The sequence below is a fragment of the Eptatretus burgeri genome, chromosome 6 (assembly GCF_056783735.1).
Source record: "Eptatretus burgeri isolate ZD-2024b chromosome 6, Ebu_testis_v1, whole genome shotgun sequence".
NCBI lineage: Eukaryota > Metazoa > Chordata > Myxini > Myxiniformes > Myxinidae > Eptatretus > Eptatretus burgeri.
This window is the reverse complement of record NC_140966.1, coordinates 54,528,408-54,546,744: the sequence shown is the minus strand read 5'-3', so window position 1 is coordinate 54,546,744 and position 18,337 is coordinate 54,528,408. Positions and strand designations below refer to the sequence as shown.

At 42.1% G+C, this 18,337-nt stretch overlaps 1 protein-coding gene across 1 annotated transcript in view; it reads left to right on the top strand.

The window, feature by feature from the left end:
* The window catches only part of CCDC57 (coiled-coil domain containing 57), a 125,871-nt gene that overhangs the window by 1,481 nt on the left and 106,053 nt on the right, over window positions 1-18,337 (top strand). The window contains exons 2-3 of the mRNA XM_085887051.1: window positions 1,245-1,692; window positions 1,871-1,996. Of these exons, the coding sequence (XP_085743177.1) occupies window positions 1,245-1,692; window positions 1,871-1,996 (574 nt within the window). The remainder of the gene's footprint in view (window positions 1-1,244; window positions 1,693-1,870; window positions 1,997-18,337) is intronic.

Here is an 18,337-nt window from a genome sequence, read left to right as displayed (position 1 = left end):
ACCTTAAGCCTCAAATCCCAATGAAGGCCTCCAACCTTCCCTCTCTATGGTACAGGATTCCAACCTGTTCCCTCCTTATTTCACACAGATACCTTTATCCTCTACCCTTCCAGGTTCCAAACACTGCCTGCCAGCCCCCCCTTTTGTGCTCTTCAGACAAACCGCATTCGAATCACCTCATATGTGTTTACCGTTACAGTTCTTGATTCAAGCAGATCCTGGAGCTGCATCCGGCAGGGCGCAACCCACCAAGTGTACAGCGCTCGCCTAACTGGGGCTCCCTATTTTAGGTGCCCTACATGCGATCGTCACGTACCTTTTAGCTGAACCCTTGCGATCGCTGTACACCAAGCGGAGTCCCACCGTCCACACCGCCAGCATCAGTCGAATCCCATCCTCGTCGCCAATTGTTATGACTCTCCACCCGGCCGAGTAAGATGACAGAGTCAGATGAGGATCCTCGAATTACACGTTTTATTTCCGAAGACCAAACGCATGCGGAATGTGACTCAGTGACCCTTCAGTCAGGCGCCTCCGAATCACATTGAGATTATGCTTCAAAACCATCATATATATGATCACACAAAAGCAGAACTGGGTGTGGACTAAAAGTGTGTGCTAAGGGATAAAGAAATAAAGAAATAAATGTGGCAGTGGGCTTCTTTCCCCCCTCCCTAGGGGCCCTAGGGGAAGTTGAATCGGTCAATTCTCAGATATGCAATCCCAACAGTTTCCAAGCCGCCTACACAACTCTCAGATATGCAAGTCTTGCAAACTAACAACTTTCCAAGCTTCCTACACTCCTACACTGGCACCTGCTGATAACAAAGGCAAAACTAGTGATCACTAAGAATAGGAATGTGTGGGCAGCATACACTGAAGGAACAGTTCCACAGTTCCCTCCAAGGTCATGCTAAGGGCACACTACCACAGAACAGCAGGAAGGGTGATAAGAGCTGCCCAAGAAACAGTTGGGCGCTGTCCAAAAACAGTGGGTGCCATGGAACATTGTGTAACATGGAACATTTAAAGCAACATTTTAAAGCAAGGTTTGAATAATACACAGCCATAAGCAAGGTTTGAATCCTGACAGCTGATTAACACACAACTATTGACTATTGATTAAATATTCAACTATGGCTCAAATATGACCACCTAGCATATCATCATAACATTTATGACTATGGGCTATGAGAAAACCGGTTTAATTCATAACTAATTTATCTCACATTGTGTCATTACAGATCCTGATGGTGGTGGTTGCTGGTGAACAGAAGATACCTAGTGTAACATTGAATAACTTGACCATGTCCAAGAGCTTCCAATTGTTTGGCCTTGAGCGTCCTGTCCCATCAACATCAACGCACCCAACTCAGACAAACTGGAAGCTGTGTATCATTTGCCAAGAGGACAAAGCAGAGTCTCTGACATGTCCTTTACAGTCCAAGCGAAAAGACTCTGGGAGTGGGTACAGTTCACTCGCAGCCAATTTGATCATATTCAGTGAGCTTGGCCAACTTCCAGGAACACTTCAGTTGGAAAGACTCAACGAAGGGTATGGCATTGAAGCGGCCATGGTTGCAAACAATGCTTTGTACCATCAAACATGCAAGCTCAAATATAACAATACAAAATTGCAAAGGGCAGAAAAGCGAACACTCATGACAGAAGGAGAGATCCATGACAGAACCAGCACGTGCAACGACATTGACAAGGCCCGGAAGAAACTCTTCGCGAAGAAGAACAACGTGCAGCTGATCCCGCCAACCAAGGTAGCTCTGGAGGAGCATGTGAAGAAGGCAGCCTACCAAGGAGGCCATGTGTGGGGTCAAACACTGCGACCAACGCCAGAGCTGCCTCCTCCATCCAGTTGGGGCTGGGTCAAGAATGACGAGGGAGTGTACGAGCCACACCTGCTATGAGCTAGTATCGTGCAAGTGCAAGAAGAGCTGTCTGAAGCGTTGCAAGTGCAAAAAGGCCGCACTTGAATGTACAGGTGTGTGTGTGTGTGTGTGTGTGTGTGTGTGTGTGTGTGTGTGTGTGTGTGTGTGTGTGTGTGTGTGTGTGTGTGTGTGTGTGTGTGTGTGTGTGTGTGTGTGTGTGTGTGTGTGTGTGTGTGTGCGTGCTCACAAAATTGAGAGAATATTAACACAGCAGACTGTGTCACTGATTCAGAACATTTAAATCAGACATCTCTCGATCAATTTCTATGAGTGAGATGTCGGTATTCATATGAATGCGACGCAGCCCATGATTCGTTTGCAACCATGCTCAACAACCACTGACTTTACATAAGCGATGTTGGTATTCATATCAATCAGACGCAGCCCTTGATTCGTTTGCCACCATTCTCAACAACCAATTTCAATGAGTGACATAGTCGTCCGGTACAACAAATAATTAGCAGCCATCTTGCAAAATGGCGGCTATCTTTAAACTTGAGGTGGCTACAGGTTATCTTCTTCTTCTTCTTTCGGCTCGCTCCCGTTAAGGGTCGCCACAGCGGATCAACCGTCTCCATTTCGCTCTATCCTCCACATCTTCCATTGACACTCCAACCACCCGCATGTCCGCCCTCACCGTATCCATGAACCTCTTCTTTGGCCTTCCTCTTCTCCTCCTGCCTGGCGGCTCCATCTTCAACATCCTTCTCCCGATATACTCCGTTTCCCTCCTGAGCACATGTCCAAACCATCTCAATCTCGCCTCTCTCACTTTGTCTCCAAACCGTCCGACCTGCGCTGTCCCTCTAATATACTCATTTCTTATCCTATCCATCCTCGTCACTCCCAACGAGAATCGCAGCATCTTTAACTCTGCCACCTCCAGCTCCACTTCCTGTCTTTTTGTTAGCGCCACCACCTCCAAACCATACAGCATAGCTGGTATCACTACCATCTTATATACTTTCCCCTTCACTCTTGCAGCTACCCTTCTGTCACAAATCACTCCTGCAACTCTTCTCCACCCACTCCATCCTGCCTGCACTCTCTTTTTCACTTCTCTCCCACACTCTCCGTTACTTTGGACAGTTGATCCCAAGTATTTAAACCCATCCACCTTCCCCACCTCAACTCCTTGCAACCGCACCATACCACCACGCTCCCTCTCATTTACGCACATGTACTCCATCTTACTCCGACTGACTATCATTCCCCTTCTCTCCAGTGCGTACCTCCACCTCTCGAGGCTCACCTCAGCCTGCTCCCTACTCTCCCTACAGATCATGATGTCATCCGCGAACATCATAGTCCATGGGGACTCCAGTCTGATCTCGTCCGTCAACCTGTCCATCACCATTGCAAACAGGAAAGGGCTAAGAGTCGATCCTTGGTGCAATCCCACTTTTACCTTAAACCGGCCCGTCATTCCTACCGCACACCTCACCGCTGTCACACTGTCCTCATGCATATCCTGCACGATCCTCACATACTTCTCCACCACTCCCGACTTCCTCATACAATGCCACAACTCCTCTCTTGGCACCCTATCAAAAGCTTTCTCTAAATCCACAAACACACAATGTAACTCCCTCTGACCTTCCCTATACTTCTCCATCAACATTCTCAAAGCAAACATCGCATCAGTGGTGCTCTTTCCTGGCATAAACCCATATTGCTGCTCACAGATCGTCACCTCTCCTCTCAACCTAGCTTCCACTACTCTTTCCCACAACTTCATGGTGTGGCTTAACAACTTTATCCCTCTGTAATTTCCACAGCTCTGCACATCACCCTTATTCTTGAAAATCAGAACCAGTACACTTAATCTCCACTCCTCCGGCATCCTCTCACTTTCCAAGACTTTATTAAACAATCTGGTTAACAACCCCACTGCCATCTCTCCTAAGCACTTCCATGCCTCCACTGGTATACCATCTGGGCCAACCGCCTTTCCACTTTTCATCTTCTTCATAGTAGTCCTCACTTCATCCTTACTGATCCACCCCACTTCCAGATTCACTATCTCCCCCTCTTTCAACCTTCTCTCTCTCATTTTCTTCATTCATCAGCTCCTCAAAGTACTCCATCCACCTTCTCAACACACTCTCCTCGGTCGTCAGCACATTCCCATTTGCATCCTTTATCACCCTCACCTGCAGCACATCCTTCCCAGCTCGGTCCCTCTGTCTTGCCAATCGGTATAAATCCTTTTCCCCTTCTTTTGTATCCAACCTCTCATACAGCTCGTCATATGCCTTTTCCTTGGCCTTTGCCACCTCTCTCTTTGCCTTTCGCCACCACTCCTTGTACTCCTGCCTACTTTCTTCATCTCTCTAACTATCCCACTTCTTTTTCGCCAACCCCTTCTTCCTTATACTTTCCTGTACTTCCTCGTTCCACCACCAATCTCCTTATCTTCCTTCCTCTGTCCAGATGTCACACCAAGTACCTTCCTAGCTATCTCCCTCACAACTTCTGCTGTCGTTGCCCAATCATCCCACCCATCTTTACCACCATCCAACGCCTGTCTCACCTCCTCCCTAAATTTCACGCAGCAGTCTTCCTCCTTCAGCTTCCACCATCTGGTCCTTGGTTCAGCCCTCACTCTCTTCCTCAACCTCACCTCTAAAGTCATCCTACAGACCACCAATCGATGCTGTCGAGCTACACTCTCCCCTGCCACCACCTTACAGTCTCTAATCTCTTTCAGGTTGCATCTCCTACTTAAGATGTAATCCACCTGTGTGCACTTTCCTCCACTCTTGTATGTCACCCTGTGTTCCTCCTTCTTCTTGAAATACGTATTTACCACTGCCATTTCCATTCTTTTTGCAAACTCTACCACCATTTGCCCTTCCACATTTCTCTTGTTGAGACCGTACCTACCCATCACCTCCTCATCCTCTTTATTCCCTTCCCCAACATGCCCATTGAAATCTGCTCCAAGCACCACTCTTTCATCCTTGGATACACTCTCCACCACTTCATCTAACTCACTCCAGAAATCTTCTTTATACTCCATCTCACACCCCATATGTGGGGCATATGCACTGATGACATTCATCATCAATAACCTTTTCTCCCTCCCTGGCTACAGGTTATGTTTTTCTTAATTCAGCTTTTAATAAATGTTCAAACCAATGTTGGAGTGAAATTAGAGTAGCCGCCCGCGGCCATTTTGGAAAATGGCTGCCACAGCCATCAGCGGCTGAATTTGAGATGGCCCAATATCCAAATCTGTTCATAATATGATAGGCTACCAGTGTGCCAAATTTGGTGCTTTTCTCACAAAATGCACAATCGTTATGCTAAGTTGCCCCACTATGGTGCACGTTGTGAAGTGACACCACACATGCAAAGCAGCAATCCGATGATTTCCTGTCGGGTCTTGAATTGAACTATAGACTAAGACAGCTCATCCGCCGTTCGTGCTGTGCCCCACCATCCTGGATCAGGACGGAAAACGAATCGGCATTTCTGTGTTCTACACTTAAAGATAATTCGTACACCAGAATGCACCTGTGATTATAAATAACATTTAGTTCAGACTATGATTTCGTACATTTGTAACGGCCATGGCGGTATAGTTATACCAGAGCAATCGTAAATGGACACCTTGCACTCTCTCGTTTGTTTGTGCAGTGGGTTGGTTCACAATATGTGTCTCCTGAAACACGACGGTATCCACAAGAGAGGACGCGCGTAACGTGTCCGAAATGAATGGTCATTTTTTTTTGACGAGGAAGCTTGCGGCCGTCTTGCTTCGGAGGTTTGGGCGCCGTAGCGTTTTATTCGCGAAAGCCGATTCTTTATGCGTGCCTGCGTCCTGCACCTGTCTGCGCGTTTTACGGTCACGGTATGGTGCCAAAGGAAAAACGTAAGTACATTATGCAAGCGGTAGAGTTAATGATCCAAGGAATGACGATTGGTGTTGTAGAATAGAAACAAGGCGACTTCAACAAGGATTTATATTCCATTAAATCAAAATGATTACCTGAAACACATTAAACCATGAGAACAAAATAATAAACGATCCCAATAAAGTAGCAAATGGTCCGTCAACCGTAGACAATTTGTTAAGGACGCACAGAATCACTGAATTATATCCACATTGAATCCGAGAGGTGTGGGAGTGCGTCTGATGACGCGAGTTCATTTGCACTGTGGTGACTTGTGTCCTCACCTGAAGTCTCATCTGTCAGGATCTCAGTATTCTCTGATGGAGGACAATTGTTAGGTGTTATGTCCCCAGTGTTGGGCACAGCGTGCTGTTGCTCCATAGGTATATAGTATTTATTATCTGCCATGGGCACAGGGGGAAACCCGAGTCAAAAGAAGGGGGGGGGAATATTTTAAATAGTGAGTTTAATTTTAAATAGTAATTAAATATTTTAAATAGGAAGAAAAAAAAATAGAAAAATATCTTTTATATAACCAGTTTTGGTACAACAAGCTCAAATGAGCTAAGATCCTCGTCCTCTTAATGATGACGTCATCAAAACGAATATGACGTCATTGTGATGTATCAGGTTTGCCATACATGATCTGTGCTAATGCCCGGCTTGATTCCCGCAAACAAAATTCAAACAGCTTGCCTAGTTTCGGAGATAATGGTATAGGCGATTCCCATTAATGGCGATATTATGACGTCAACTTTTTTTCTCGGAAGAATTTCCAAAATTGGAGATGGTCACTGCCTGCACGTGAGCTTTCTGCATATACATGGCAAGTTTCACGAAGATCCGATGAAAACTCTGGGTTGTGAAACAAAAAATGTCAAAAAATAGGAATGACGTCATAAAAATTGATATGACGTCATAGTGATGTATCATATGTGCGGTAATTCATTTCTGCTAATGCCCTGTTCGATTCCCGCAAACAGAATTCAAAAAGCTTGCCTAGTTTCGGAGATATTTTGACGTAACTTTTTTTCTCAAAGGAATTTTCAAAATCGGAGATCGTTACTGTCTGCACAGGGTATTTTTACATATACATGCCAAGTTTCAGGAAGTTTCGATGAAAACTGTAGGCGGTGAAACAAAAAAGTCCACAAGAAGAAGATGAAGAACAACAACGTGAGTAAGACTTCGAGATCCTCCACGAGGATCTAAAAATTAATATAAAAACGTAGGTTCTGTTCTGTTCATGGCAGCTGAGTTCGCCATCATTTCTTGGGAGTGCAGCTGTGCTGCTGATTCTGTGCCCCTCTACCAGGACTCATTTTGGTGACCTCAGAAGGATGACAGGCTGAGTCAACCCCACCTGGTGTTAATTTAGCAACCAACAGGGCTTGAACCTTTGGATCCTAAGCCAGCCACCCTAACTACTTAGTCTGGGATCCAGGGCACCAAAATTTGAGATTACCCCTCACGGAAAGATATACTTTGCAGGCCACTTTTTTTTGCAAGTTCAGACCCTTAGGAAACAGAATCCAGAGGCCTGCTCTGCCGGAGGAATTTCAAAATTGAAAAAAAAATGCATTTTTTTTTTTTTTTTACCACTACAACCCTCAAATAAAAAATCGCCTCTCGTGAAAAATTGAAAAATGCAGAAGGATAAAGTTTGGGTAATTTTAATTAAAATAGTACTAAACTTGGCACATTAATAGAACATAACATCTTTTAAAGTATTCACTATAAATTTGACTAAAGGTTTTCAAAATGGCCACCATATTTCTAAGATGGCTGCCATTTTCCAAGATGGATGCCATATTTTCCCATCTACTATACTAAAAAAAATAGAATATGTTTGTATGTATGTGTGTTTGTTTGTTTATTTGTTTGTTTGTTTGTTCGTCCTTTATAGGCGGCCGAACCGTTGGATGGAATGATATGAAACTTGGCACGAGTGACCCTTGGGACGTGAGAACGGACATGGGGAGGGGGGGGGTCAAGTTCAAGGTCAAAGGTCACGGGGTCAAGGTCACAGAGTAACTTCAATTTCTCAATTTCATCCGATCGAGACGGGATCAACGCCATTCGACAGATAATCAAAATTAAATGACACAGTTGATTGACGACATTCACTTCCGACTTCCGGTTTTCGAGTTATGATGTCATAAATTGACTAAAACGTCAATTTTTCATGTTTGTTTGTCCTTTATAGATGGCCAAACCTTTGGATAGAATGAGATGAAACTTGGCATATGTGATCCTTGGGAACGGACATAATGGGATTAAGGTCAAGGTCAAAGGTCACGGGGTCAAGGTCACCGGATAACGTCAATTTCTCAATTTCATCCGATCGAGACAGGACCAACGCCATTCAACAGATAACTGTACCCGCCCATGGGGGGTACTTTGCTAGTATATATATATATATATATATATATATATATATATATATATATATATATATATATATATATATATATATATATATATATATATATATATATATATATGTTCATTATATTCTGAGTATTATTGCAATTATTCGAGTGTTTTGTGTTTGTTGTGAAACCATTGCTTGGTTTACTCTTTTTTTGGCATAAAAAACCCAATGTATTGTGGCTGTATCTTTCAAAGATGGCTGCCATTTTGCATGACTGACGATAATTTGGTCCGTAAAGAAACATTTTCAGAATTGTGTTACTTGCTTGATATATGTACTATTCCACTTTTGAAAGTTGGACAAGAAAACACACTATTAAATTTAATGACAAATTCAATATGGCTACCATTTTTTTCAAAATGGCTGTCAATTTCTGACGAAATGTCTGTTCTCACCACAGATTCGATATAAATGCACAACATGAGTTCTTTTTGTGTTTTTTATGTTGTGACCATCTCTAATATAATAAATATAAATAGTTTCACATGATGACACTGAGTAAAATTACATCTTTTTACAAAGTCTTGCAAAATTTGACATGTATCATGTTGCACTCATCAATGAAAATGAATATTCCACTGACTAGTTCATTATTTAGTTCTCATCAGGAATCAAGAGGTTTGCTTCAACACGTCCACATTTCAGTGGATTTCACACGTCCATTTTTCCCTGCTGTGCAGGGGTTAGGCTTTTTCTTGAGGCAATGTTTTATGGCCGGATGCCCTTCCTGACGCCAACCCTGGTCGCCTCTTACAACACACAGGGATATGGTATACCTATTCTAACCGGGGCATACACCGGGAACATATATATATATATATATATATATATATATATATATATATATATATATATATATATATATATATATATATATATATATATATACATACATATATAACATGTCTTGTAGAAAGTCGTACATTGGTCAAAAGTTTGAGTGGGGGGATTTCCAAATTGATGATAGGTTTCATTTGCCATTATATCGTTTCTTTACATGTTTTGATTGTATTTTTATCATTATGAGTGCAGAAGTATATAATCTGCGATATGAATGTAGAATTACTCACCTTCTTCTGAAAATTGATCGCCAAACAGTCATTTCAAGGTGGCTACAGTGATGACCTTCTGGTTATTTACCACCGGAGCAGGTGCACTTCCTGTGCTACTTGCATGTCAACAAATAATTATTAGTAGCATCAAATTGTAATATTTTTATTACTTTATTTAAACAAGACAATGAAAATGTTATCTTAAATATCCAGCCTGATATTAGTTGTATACATGATTTTTAAATAAAATGAAATAATTTAATCATTTGACATGTCAAATATTCTATGAATTTTCTTTTAACTATGGGTATTTTTTATTGAGAAAAAAAAACTATTTTAGAAGATAAGGGCCATGTTTTTGTATATTTCCAAATTATTTATCTGAGGGTCACAGACATATGAGAAACTCAAAACTTCGCAATACCTTTTTAATATATGTGCTAAATCGTTTGGGTCAACATTGGGAGGATAACAGATTTGACACTAGAAACAAGCACCAATACATTGTATTGCACTCCCTAATAGTGTAAACCATGCAATGGTTTTATAACAAACACAAAGCAATGTAACAATTTGAATAATATTCAACTCAACGTATAATGGAAGATTGATATCCATGTTCAAACATATTGTCCTATCTTGGAAAAAAATGGTGGCCATCTTAAAAAAAATGGTGGCCATCTTGGAAATTTTATGTCAAAAGTATAGTGGCAATTTTCAGGATGGTATGTTCTATTAATGTGCCAAGTTTCGTACTATTTCCATTAAAATTACCTTAACTTTATCATTCTGCATTTTTCATTTTTTCACGAGAGGCGAGTTTCGATTTGAGGGTAGTAGTGGTAAAAAATGCAATTTTTTTCCAATTTTGCAATTCCTCGGGCAGAGCAGGCCTCTGGATTCTGTTCCCTAAGGGTCTGGACTTGCAAAAAAATGTGGCCTGCAAAGTATATCTTTCCGTGACAGGTAACTTCATTTTTAAGGCCCTTTTTGGACCTTGGATCCCAGACTATAAGCCAACATCAGGCTGTAATAAAAAGGTGAAAAATAGATTTTAAATAGCCAGTCTCGAACAAAAAAAGAGGAAATATATTCTATAGGAGAAAAATATATTTTAAATAGGCAGTTTTTGAACAAAAGAAATAGGGGAAAAAATACAAAGTATAGAAAAATAGTGAAAAAATAGCAGCAAATCTGGTGTAAAAAAAACAAAGTAGGAAAAAAATAGTGAAGAATAGCACTGCAACTGAAACAGGTCTAGAGTTTCAGGAATGACAGACTTGATGTGAGACAATGTGAAACGTTCAACCAGTTTGGTGTAATATACAACGTATAGGAAAATATTTTAAAAAATAGCAGCAAATCTGATGTAAAACAACAAAGTATGGAAAAAAAAATAGTGAAAAATAGCACTGCAACCACCAAAATCTCCAAAATAGTAAAAAATAAAGAAATAATAGGAAAGGAAACCTATCTTTTTGCTATTTTGAGGAAAAAATAGTGTTTTTAAATAGCACTGAAATGGCAAAAAATAGATTTAAAAACAGCCAAAAATAGGAGAAAAAAAGATTTTTGCTTGCTGAAAATTGATTAGGGTAATGGCAGATGTCCTTTAAAATTGATGTTTAGCCTCTCAAAGGGCGATGTACCTTTTTTTTTTGGTTTACTCCGGTGTAGCCTTACACAATCTTGGTTTAAGTTTTGCACAGAACGGGTACAGATGATGTAGGTTTTTGCAGCTGATAGCTGAACAACAGATCTGTGAAAAGGTGTCAGCAGCAGCATTTTCATTTCTGGGGCGATAAATGATGTCACAGCTTGATGTGCCACCTCATAATCTTGTCATTCTTAATTTTCCCAACTTGTTATGGAAAATTAATGCAACGGACCCTTGGTCAGTAACAAGCTGAAAGTGATTTCCGAGCAGGTAATGCCTCCATTTGATTCCACAATCGCGTACGCTTCCTTCTCTACTGCCGAATGCCTTTGTTCGCTTTCAGAAATATTTCTCGAGAAGAATGCATGCAACAGGCATTCCAGACTGATTGAGCATTGCGGCATTGGCATGATCGGAAATGTCAGTTCAAACTACGAAAGGAACAGTGTCGTCAATAGCCATTACAACAGATACAGATAATTCTTATTGCCATATGTCGTACACATGAATATCACAGTAGTGACGTTGGAATTCTTTGAATACGAGTGCTCTCAAATAAAAATATAATTTGACAAAAGAGAAAAGCAAACATGTAAAAGTCAAGATTCATGGTTTAAAAGTCAAACCACATTAGGATAAAAATCATTCCTGAAACGGTTGGTGGATGTTTTACTATTACGACACCGATGGCCAGAACGTAGTGGTTCATACATGTTTAATGCAGGATGACTAGAATCTTTAACAATATTTGAGGCTTTGGCAAAACATTTGGACATGTAGATAACTTTGAGTGCAGGGAGGTCAACATCAATGATCCTTTGCATAATGTAAACAACTCTTTCCAACAACTTGAGGTCGTTTGCAGTGATGTTGCCAAACCAAACAGTAATCGATCCCTGAAATGGTAAAACAACGGTAAAAGTTTTCTGAAGTGTCACAATGCATAACAAATATTTTCAATCGTCCGAGGAAGTGCAGGTGCTGCTTGTCCTTTTTCACAATACTTCCAGTATTCAGATTCCAGGATATATCAGATGAAATAAGGATGCCCAGGAATTTGAAAGAACTCACAGTCTCAACATCTAGACCATCGATGCTGATAGGGGCATGTGTAACACAAGACTTCCTAAAATCCACGGTAACTTCCTTAGTTTTACTCACATTCAGTTCAAGATTATTCACTGAACACCACTCTATCAGGTTCTCAACCTCATCTCTGTACACCATTTCATCATCATCAGTGATCAGGCAAATTAAGGTCGTGTCATCCACAAATTTTACAAGGAAGTTGTTTTCTCGATCAGCAGCACAATCGTAAGTAAAAAGTGAATGCAGCAGAGGACTTAAAACATAGCCTTGAGGAGCCCCCGTGTTCAAGACAAGCGATGAGGACGTGCGGCTGCCAATTTTCACCACCTGTGGCTGCCAATTTTCACCACCTGTGGCCTGTCACTTAAAAAGTCTAAAATACAGTTACAAATAGAATGACACAGTCCAATACCTCAAAGTTTCACAAATAATTCAGAGGGAATAATGGTATTAAAAGCAGAACTGTAATCAACAAAAAGCATCTTAGTGTAGGTATTACGCTTATCCAGATGTTATAAAACGGTGTGGAGGGATAGTGAGACAGCATCATCAACAGAACGGTTTGACCGATAGGCAAACTGAAACAGGTCAAGAGTTTCAGGAATGACAGACTTGATGTGAGACAATGTCAAATGTTCAAAACATTTCATTATGACTGATGTTGGTGCAACTGGCCGGTAATCGTTGAGGCACATAGCCAGGGACCTTTTCGGTGTTGGTATGATGACAGTTTTTTTTATATAAACATAATGGAATGATACACAGCTTTAGTGGCAGATTAAAAATGTTATTGAAAACTGCAGATAGCTGATCTGCACAGTATCTCAGGGCACGAGACGGAATTCCATCTGGGCCAGCGGCTTTTCGAGCCTCCCACCCAAGTGAAAGTCTTACTCACGTCAGACTGGGATACTTCCAGAGTGGCATCCTCAGAATCAACATCACGAGTTAGGTATGGTTCAGTATTGACTTTGTCAAAATGAGCACATAAGTCATTCAGAGTGTCTGGCAATGGAGTTGGTGATGTCGAATGACTTTTGAAAGTATCAAGGGGGGAAAAAACAGAATGTAGTAAATTGTAGAAAGAAGGTCTGTTAGGTCGAATTACAAAAAATTGATGATTAGCCTCTCAAAGGGCAATTACCACTAATATATGATGCCGTTTAGTCATAGCACACGGAAAAGCAAGAGGAAACTTCATAAACTCATCAACAACAGTTAATATGGAGTGATTGTCGCTGATGGCAAAAAAGGAATTTTTAATCCACCACCAAAACCTTCATCTGCAGCTTGATGAAGTACTGCTCTCCCCTCTGGGCTGGTTCCCCTGCCTCACATCTTGTTTAGCTTGATGCCATGGAAACCAAAACCTTGAAAATAATTTCAGTCTCCTGCACTGAAGCTGAGTCTTTGGGCTCATCACTTTCAGAAAACAGACAGGTTGGCGACCTCTGTCTTTTACCGCCTCCTTTTTGGTCTTGCACTCTCTGCCCTTTCCATGCTCTGGAAAGGTCTGCCGGTTGATGGTCTGTCAGTAACCCCATTCTGGTGAAACTCTCATCATCCAGACTCTCTGCTCACCTCCACTCATTAGTTCCTCGTTTTTCCCGCCTGTGTAACTAACCACCTTGGTGTCTTCAATCTCATTCTTCTCTCCAGGTCTTCAAACAGCTGTTCACCACCATCTCAGGTCATCCCTCATCCAGTTTGTGGCTGTATCCATCTTGCTCACCCCCTGTGTCCTTCCCTTGTGCTCATTCTTCCCCAAGTGCCTTATTTCTCAATCTATGTTTTTCCTCAACCCTGGTGTTGGTGTGTTCCCCTGTCTCCTCTTCCGACTGTTATTTTTGTTCTTTTACATTCTGTTCCATTCTTTGTTCTTGCTCCTCCATGAGCCTTGATTCTGTGTACAAAAAAAGTAGAAATTGTGTTGACATGCCACATCCAGGTGTGATGGGACAGCGCAGAGGTAACTCACTTGCCTTCCAGTTGTCTTGCCCAGGTTTGATTCACGATTTGACTATAAACTGTTTCAATTGGTGCTTCATAGTGCAGCAGATTGCTGAAATAAATCATCTTTCACTTGGTGGTACAAGCACCAAATTTGGTGTACATGTGCTCCAGGACCTATTCTCTCAGAGAAGTACGTTACCCACGTTGAAAAACAAAATGGCCACCATTTTTCAAGATGGCCACCATTTGAAGTGGTTTGAATCTGTGTTTGAGCTAAATTTTGATGGAATAATGCTATTTTAACGTTCTATGCATCGAAATATATGTTTTTGAGTTAGAAAAATCCATTTCTGCACTTACAAAATCGTAATTATTGAAAACTAAGATGATATGGCTGGAATTAAATGACGACAGGCTCTTTTCGCGCTACATTTTGCAAAAAGAAAAAAATGAAGAATATTATAGCATATACAGCAGGAAATTATTATCTTTTGATTCACGTGGTGGATTAGTCAATCATTTAGTCATCACATTTGCATGCACATAACTGTGTACACTTGAGACTGAAGCGATAGCATTTACATCGCCCTCGGCATTCCGTCTTGCAGCCACATTTTGTTAACTGCTGACAACTCTGGGCAATGGGTAGAAGGGTCATCCAAAAAACTTGCCAGACCTCACCATCTTTCTGCCACCCCCAGTTAGCAGGGCTTTCAGTTTGCATTTTGCATACTGTTGCCTGGCCTCATATGCAGCCTGCTTGGTAGGCAGACCGTTTGACATGCTGTATGAGAGCTGCGCTTGTCGGTGGAATGGCATCATAAGACCTTTGCTTCCGAGCGAACAAGTCCAGTCTTGCCTCATCAACTTTGTCCATAGTGCTGTTCTTGTCATACATGGTGATGACAAACTTCTGAAGGACGTTGTAGTCTGCATTTTCCATGACTGGTGGGTACTGACTTAACTTCTTGAAGACGGGAGTCACTTGAGGGTAAACCTCCCATGCCCGCCATGCAGTTTTTTTGCTTTTTCAGCGAAAAGCTGACAGAGTATCACAGCCAGTGAAGGCGTGAAAGAACAGCATGCCACTGGATTTGTCTGGGCCAAGATTCGCCACCATGTCATGAATTGGCAACCACTTAATGAACTGACCCTGGCCAAATTCAACCCACAGCATTTCCATGCCTGCATCTTGGAGGGTAGCAAAAACACTGACTGCAACAACGAGAACATCTATGTCACATGCTTTAATCAACACAGACGTCATCTGTTGCTTGGCTGCCTGAAGAGCATGAGTGAAGATTCTGGAGTCGGCTTCCTCGTGGTTGCAAGGCCTTAAGCCATCAAGACTGATGGATCTTTTGGAAAGAGCCTGATCTCCTTTGGTCACAACAACGACATTGTCAGGACACATGGTCACTATCTTATCAGCAAGGAACCCAAAGAGCTCTGTCTTGTTGTTGTTGTCTCTCAGGAAACTTTTCCAGTTAGGTGGCAGCTTGGTTTTCTCCATCACTCGGCGTCGATCCCCTTTGCCTCTCTTTGATCTTGTTTCAGCCTTCAGGCTGGAAGTCCAATAAACATCAAAAACTGTCTGTCCTCGCAAAATTCGATGAGTACATCTGAATCTTTGGAACCACGTCTAGGACAGCATATTCCTCAAAGGTCTTTGATGTCTTTGGCGGCAATGAATACACAAGAGAGGACCCATCAATTATAACAGCATCACATCCTGGTCTAGTGTCGGGAGGAGTAACTGTAGCTTCCAGAATTTTTGCAAGTTGCGACTTCTGACCAGTGTGGAGTTTCCCACTGTCACTCAGCGCCGCAGGGAAAGACTGGTTTTCATGTTGGAAAAACTCAAGCAGGTCACACTCTCATGCTTGGCAGGATATAAAGAGTTGCGAGAACAGACGGAAATCATCTTTGAGTACCTGCTGCTTCATATCGCCAGAAGTTGCAGCTGCCTCTTGGCGAAAGAAGTCTGCTTTGTTCTTTTTGATGGGCTTATAGAAGGAAGCTCCATCACCCAGACCATTGAAAAATTCTCGGAAGGCAACTTTACCTTTCTCAAGGTGAGTCCTTACAAGTTCAGCAGTACTGGGATGCACGATGGTTTTGAGTTCAATGTGAGCAGGTCTTTTGATTCTTCCTGAAAAGGATTGCCCAGATCCTTCATTTCACCAAACAATTTCTGGACCTTGTCAGAGAAGGATTTCTGAGATCGGCTGGTTTGCTCATGGTGCGTGATATCTTCATTTGCCACTTTGGCCAGTGACGCCAACTCATACTGTGATATTAGCACGCTAACTTCTGGTGTCCAGACACCATCCACCTACTCAGTGCAGCTGGATCCTCAGTAAGCCCAATGGCACCACCATCACCTTTCACTACTGCATTGGCCTGTTCATGTGCTTGGTCAATGGCCAAGCCAGAAAACTCCCTGTTAGTCTTGTGTACCACAAAATTTCCCAGTTGAAATTCATTAAAGACCTCATGGTGAGTGTGTTCCAAAGTGACCATGTCTCTAAGATGGATGGGAAGCCATCTGGCATAGTTCACATTGTTGTTTGCAAAGAACAAGGGGATAAGAGCAGCCAGTGATTCGCAATACAAACCGAAGTTGTCCTCCCTGAAAGACCTGACCAACGAGAACATCACCAATTCCATTGACAACACAAGATCCCAGAATTGAAATTGAGGACTCTCTTTTCTGCGTTTCTCACGCCAGTCATCAAAATCCAGAGCTTCTTCATTCTCTTCTACACAATGATGCTCATATGCTTCCTTTTGGAGTATGTAGAGGCAACACGCTGTAACTTGGTGCATATGGTGTGTTCTTGTGACACTTGAGGCAGAAAGAAAGGACTTTGCCATTCCAGAAGAAGCCACCCCAGACTTCACAAGAGCACCTGTCCACCCACTGCTTTGAAGTAGTGTTCCAAGAGACCTTAAAGCAGCCATCTCTATGTGGAGGCCCCCAAACATGACAACAAATTTATCCTCACCATACAGGTCAGGCCAGTGCCACTGGACTTGTTTGATAAGTGCATAAATAGGCTGGTCTGTCGTTATCACAGGGACCTGTCCTGGGTTGAGGTGTGCAATAGTATCCATGACTTTGTTCATGGAGTGCCTTACAGTGGCAACTGAGTGAGCTTCATCACGAAGGAGGGGCAGAAGTGCTGTAATACTCACTTCAAATGCAAGACCTCTCTTTTTCTCTGCATTATGGGCTGACCAAGTGATGTTAACATTGTCATGTACTTCTTGTGTGAGGCTAATCTTCTGTAACCACTCATATTCATTGGTTCGGGGGAGACTTGGCAGAGATTCATATGTAACTTTGCGTTTGGGAGGAGAAGGGTTCTTTGTTGTTTAGAACGCAGGATAGACATTTGTATATGAGTTGGGGATTTCTGGGACTTTCTTTACTTTGGTATTCTTAATTAGAATTGGTTCCCGTACTTCTTGATTTCCTGATGTTGTATGTTGAAAGATGGATATGCTGGTTCCATGGAATGATGTGGTCGCCGTTGTGGAAGAGCGATTATGGTCGATGTTATCCATCGCAGATGTGCTGAAAAGACCTTTTCTCAGTTTGGGAGGACAAACCACACCTTCCTCTACATATCTGGCTACAGCTGCATCTCCCAGCTGAGCTGATATGTCGAGCACTCGATCATATGGAATACTGAGACCATGGTCATGGAGCATTTCTACTAGCTGTCTCTTTCTCATCTTGGCATGAACAGACATCCCTATGTAGACCGGAAATGGGGTTTCTCTGTCTCTGGAATGCCTGTGTGTGGCAGCACCTTCTTTGTATTTGGCAAAGCAGTTGTATTGAAGGAGCTGAGCCATAGCCAGGTCAGTTGTAGTTGCTCCAAACTTCAGTTGAGACTTTATGTCTGCTCCATGCTCAATCATGCAGACAAATTTGAGCAAAGCTGGAGGTAATGAATCGTATACTGAAGTCTCATGAAGATTGCCCTCATATTTACATTTGTGATCAAGCATGTGCCTACACAATATCTTGGCAGCTTTGGTGAGAATGATGGCATCAGAGTAGGTTGATGCTTCTGACATGACAGGACCTACATCCTTCTTGAATGTCAGATAAACATCACGTCCATCCTTGTAGGTTTCCAATGCAGGTATCTCTGCCAAAAGCTTTTCTTTCAGTCTGGTAGAGTTCACATCAGGTATATCTGTTCCAAATTGTTCAAGTCTTTCCTTGTAAAAACTCACCAAGCTAGCAAGTCGAAACGAAATAGGCCCATCACTGCTGTTTCTTGTCTCAACGACAT